General features: G+C 40.9%; 1 protein-coding gene across 1 annotated transcript in view; it reads right to left on the minus strand.

The window, feature by feature from the left end:
• Nucleotides 1-4,437, minus strand: part of RFC1 (replication factor C subunit 1) — an 83,582-nt gene that overhangs the window by 57,824 nt on the left and 21,321 nt on the right. The window contains exon 3 of the mRNA XM_003800682.3: nt 378-453. Within this exon, the coding sequence (XP_003800730.1) occupies nt 378-453 (76 nt within the window). The remainder of the gene's footprint in view (nt 1-377; nt 454-4,437) is intronic.

Genomic DNA, 4,437 nt, shown 5'->3' on the forward strand with positions numbered 1-4,437 from the left:
AGGCTCCGTCTAAAAAATAAATAAATAAATAAAAACGATATTCTGAAGTACTATTTTTACAATCAGTTTCCTAGCACCTCAGTCCAGAGAACTTCATATGAATGTTTTAGAAATAAGTAGTATATCATATTCAAAGTTTGAGACATGCTACATACTCTATCTGCCTCTGAATGAATCTTTAATCCATTAACATATTTTGGTTCTGATATATTCTGCAGCTAAATAAAATTGTTTAAAACTTTGGTTAAATATAAAGCCCTCTTCTCACAGCACCTACTGATATCACAGAGAGCTGTGTGCCTCAGGATGTAGTTTATAAAACACTAAGGGATATAAAACAACTTCCAAACTATAAAGCTCCTCATAAGAAACATTACCTGAATCATAGATGATCCTCTTTTTCTTGTTTGATTGCTTCTGTTTGGAGACATCCTCCTTAGAAGAACTATTGACCTATAAACACCACAGTACAGTTAGAACACAAAGAAGCCTATGTAACTCACCCTTTCTCTCCTTTCTCATTAGATTTGGGCTCAGCAGTTCTCAACCAGGGGCAATCTTGCCCTTTCTCTTGGAGACATCTGCACTATTAGTCTGGAGACATTTCTATAATCTAACGCAGTGAATTTTTTTTTTTTTTTGAGGCCGAGTCTCACTATATCGCCCTCCGTAGAGTGCTGTGGTGTCACAGCTCACAACAACCTCAAACTCTTGGGCTTAAGAGGTTCTCTTGCCTCGGCCTCCCAAGTAGCTAGGACTACAGGTACCTGCCACAAAGCCCGGTTATCTTTTTGCTGCAGTTGTCGTTGTTGTTCAGCTGGCCCAGACTGGGTTTGAACCAGCCAGCCTGGGTGTATGTGACTGGCGCCATAACCGCTGTACAACAGGCGCCAAGCCTAATGCAGTGATTTTCAGCTGCTGTGCCATGGCACACTGGTGCATCATGAGAGGATCTTAGGTGTGTGAAAAAGTATGTGAAAACTCTTAAAGATCGTTAATTAATTACTTTCAAAAGAAGTTCAAAAGTCAGTAAGAATATTTTTTAACTTTTTTTTTTGATCAACATAATTTAAGTGGACCACAGAAATTCAACTATGGGTTCAAGTGTGCTGTGAGATAAAAACAGGTGAAAAACACTGCTCTGATGGGTAGACAGGGGTGCTACTAAACATCCCACGATGCACAGGACAGTCCTCCACGACTAAGAATTATCCCCCCTCACTGCCAATATTACCCTCATGGGCTAAAAACAGGCCAGATAATAATTGTATCAGGATGAAAAATAACAAATTCTAGAAAAAGCTTTATTATTCAGAGCTCCACTTTTAATACTAACCTATAAGTATATGTAACAAAGAATAAAAAGATACTAATGAAAAGACAAACAAAAATAAAAGTTAAGCTAATAGCCTACCACTACCAATGCCCACTGGAAAATAAAGCCAAGATAAAAGGTATTGTTTATATTTTGTAGTTAAACACCTCATGTCTAGCATTCAAATTTCCCCAAAAGCATCAAGAAAGCATAGAGCAAAAAGAAACTGATTATAATCAATTAAAAGGTAGAGAAATAAAGTATTTCTAGCCATTATAATAAAACTTCAAAAATGTTAAGAATAATCTTAAAAGGAAATGGAACAAAGGAACCATTATAATTTACACATACCACTGGACAGAGGACAGAGTAGCAACTACAATCAAAAGAGGAGAGGGTATCATGGATCATGGAAAGGAGAGAGCTACAGAAATTAAGTCCTAAAATCTGCTTGGGCACTTTGCCCAAATTTCTATCTCCTAAACTATGTATGTGCGGAACACCTTCAAGTGCTTAGCTAAGGTTAAAAGAAATGAACAAAGTTACAGTTGCTGCCCATCACAGAAGCAGCATAAGTTTGGAGCTTAGTTCAGCCAAGTTCGACGCCTAATAAACCAAAAGAATCAACACTCTTCGGAAGAATAAAATAGAATTTAAAGTTCCTACACTAGGGTGGCACCTGTGGCTCAAAGGAGTAGGGCACCAGTCCCATGTGCCACAGGTGGCAGGTTCAAACCCAGCCCTGGCCAAAAACTGCAAAAAAAAATAAAATAAAGTTCCTACTTTGTACCATTCAAAATGCCTGAGATAACTCCAAAATAACTAAACACACAAAGAAAAGAGGAAATGTGACCTGTTGTGGTTAACTTTATTTGTCAATCTGACTGGACCACAAGATGTCGAGATGCTTGGTCAATCATCATTCTGGGTGTCTCTGTGAGGGTGTTTTTGGTTAAGCTTATAAATCAACAGACTAAGTAAGTAAAGCAGACTGTCCTATCTGACTCGGTTGAGCCCAATCAGTTGAAGGCCTGAAAAGAACAAAAAGGCTGACCCTCTCCTGAGTGAGAGGAAATTCCTCCTACTCATCTGTCTTTGAACTGGACATCAGTTTTGTCCTGTCTTTGGGCTGAAACTGAAACATCAGCTGGTCTCCAGCCTGCAGGTCCTCAGACTGGAACCACTCAATCAGCTCTTCTAGTTCTCAGGCTTTCAGTCTTGGAGTGGAATTCCATCAGCTACCAGGGAGGCTGAGGTAAGAGGATCACTTGAGCCCAAGACTTTGAGATGGCTGTGAGCTATGATGCCATAGCACACTACCAAGAGCAACAAAGTTGAGACTCTGTCTCCAAAAAAATAAAGTACTGAATCCCAAAAACTGTCAATCTGAGATTCCACATCCAGCAAAAAATACCCTTCAAGAATGAAAGCAGGCTTGGCGCCTGTGGCTCAAGTGGCTAAGGTGCCAGCCACATATACCTAAGGTGGCAGGTTCGAATCCAGCCTGGGCCTGCCAAACAACAATGACGCTGCAACCAAAAAATAGCCAGGCATTGTGGCGGGTGCCTGTGATCTCAGCTATTTGAGAGGCTGAGGCAGGAGATTCACTTGAGCCCAGGAGTTGGAGGTTGCTGTCAGCTGTGATGCCATAGCACTCTACCCAGGGGGATAGCTTGAGGCTGTCTCAAAAAAAAAAAAAAGAATGAAAGCAAAGACAGTTTTAGATAACAAAAACCTACAGAATTCATCACCCCAAAGATCTACAAGAAATGCCAAAGAAAATCATTCAGGTTGAAAAAAATGGTATTGGATGAAAACTCAGATCTTCAATGAGAAATGAATAGCATTAGAACTTGCAAATACGTGGGTAAACTGAAAAGAATAATCTTTTCCTTTATTTCTTTAGTGTATACACATCTATTTAAAGCAAAATTACACTAAGCTGTGAAGTATTAACATCATAGATATAACACATACAACAACTAGGGCAAGAATGAAATAGCCAGGCACAGTGGCTCATGCCTGTAATTCTAGCACTCTGGGAGGCCAAGGCTGGTGGACTGCCTGAGCTCAGGAGTTCAAGACCAGCCTGACCAAAAACAAGACCTTGTCTCTAAAAAGACAGCCAAGTGTCATGATGGGCACCTGTAGTCCAGTTACTTTGGAGGCTGAGGCAAGAGGATCGCTTGAGACCAAGAGTTTAAGGTTGCTGTGAGCTATGACCCCATGGCATTGTACTAAGAGCAACATAAAGTGAGACTCTGTCTCAAAAAAAAAAAAAAGAGGTCGCAAATGGACTTGTAGAGTTGCAAGATTCTTACATTTTTACATGAAGTGGAACAATATATATTTTTTGAGAGAGCTGGTCGGCTCTGTTCCCATCATAGCTCACTACAGCCTTGAACTCCTAGGCTCAAGCAATCCTCCTGCCTCATCCTCCAGAGTAGCTTAGGACTACAGCAGTTTCCAGCTAATATTTTTCTATTTTTGTAGAAACAGGATCTTGCTGTGTTATCCAGGTGGTTCCCAAACTCTCAGCCTCTAGCGATCCTCCTCCCAGAGTGCTGGGATTACAGGTATGACCCACCTCACCTAGCCATAAAGGGGAACAATATTCAAGTACAATTACATTGCCTGCTTTCCACACTGACATTGTACCTTAACTCAGTCTGACCATTCACAAGTTACCTGGTAACATGGATAGTTTCTGAGTAAAACTGCCCATCAACAATGTGTTAATAACATAGCAGCTGTTCCCTGATTCTTTTCTGCCAGTCTCAATTCCCAACTGTCCCAAGTTCACCCCATTTTATTCTTACCTCTCAGCTGCTTATAATACAGAATCACTTTAGTGCCTCTACTATCTTAACATCTAGACTGGCAATTTTACAGAAACTATCCATGATACTGAGTAACTCATGATTGGTCAGCAAGGTGTTAACTTTGGAGGCTGATGGAGGAACAGGGTGAAGAAGAAAGCTTTCGGCTCGGCACCTGTAGCTCGGCAGCTAGGGCGCCAGCCACATATACCAGAGCTGGCAGGTTCAAACCCAGCCCAGGCCTGCCAAACAACAACAACTACAACCAAAAAATAGCCAGGCATTATGACAGGCTCCTGTAGT

Source organism: Otolemur garnettii, unplaced genomic scaffold (assembly GCF_000181295.1).
Source record: "Otolemur garnettii isolate 467f Iridium unplaced genomic scaffold, OtoGar3 scaffold00181, whole genome shotgun sequence".
In the NCBI taxonomy this organism is placed as follows: domain Eukaryota; kingdom Metazoa; phylum Chordata; class Mammalia; order Primates; family Galagidae; genus Otolemur; species Otolemur garnettii.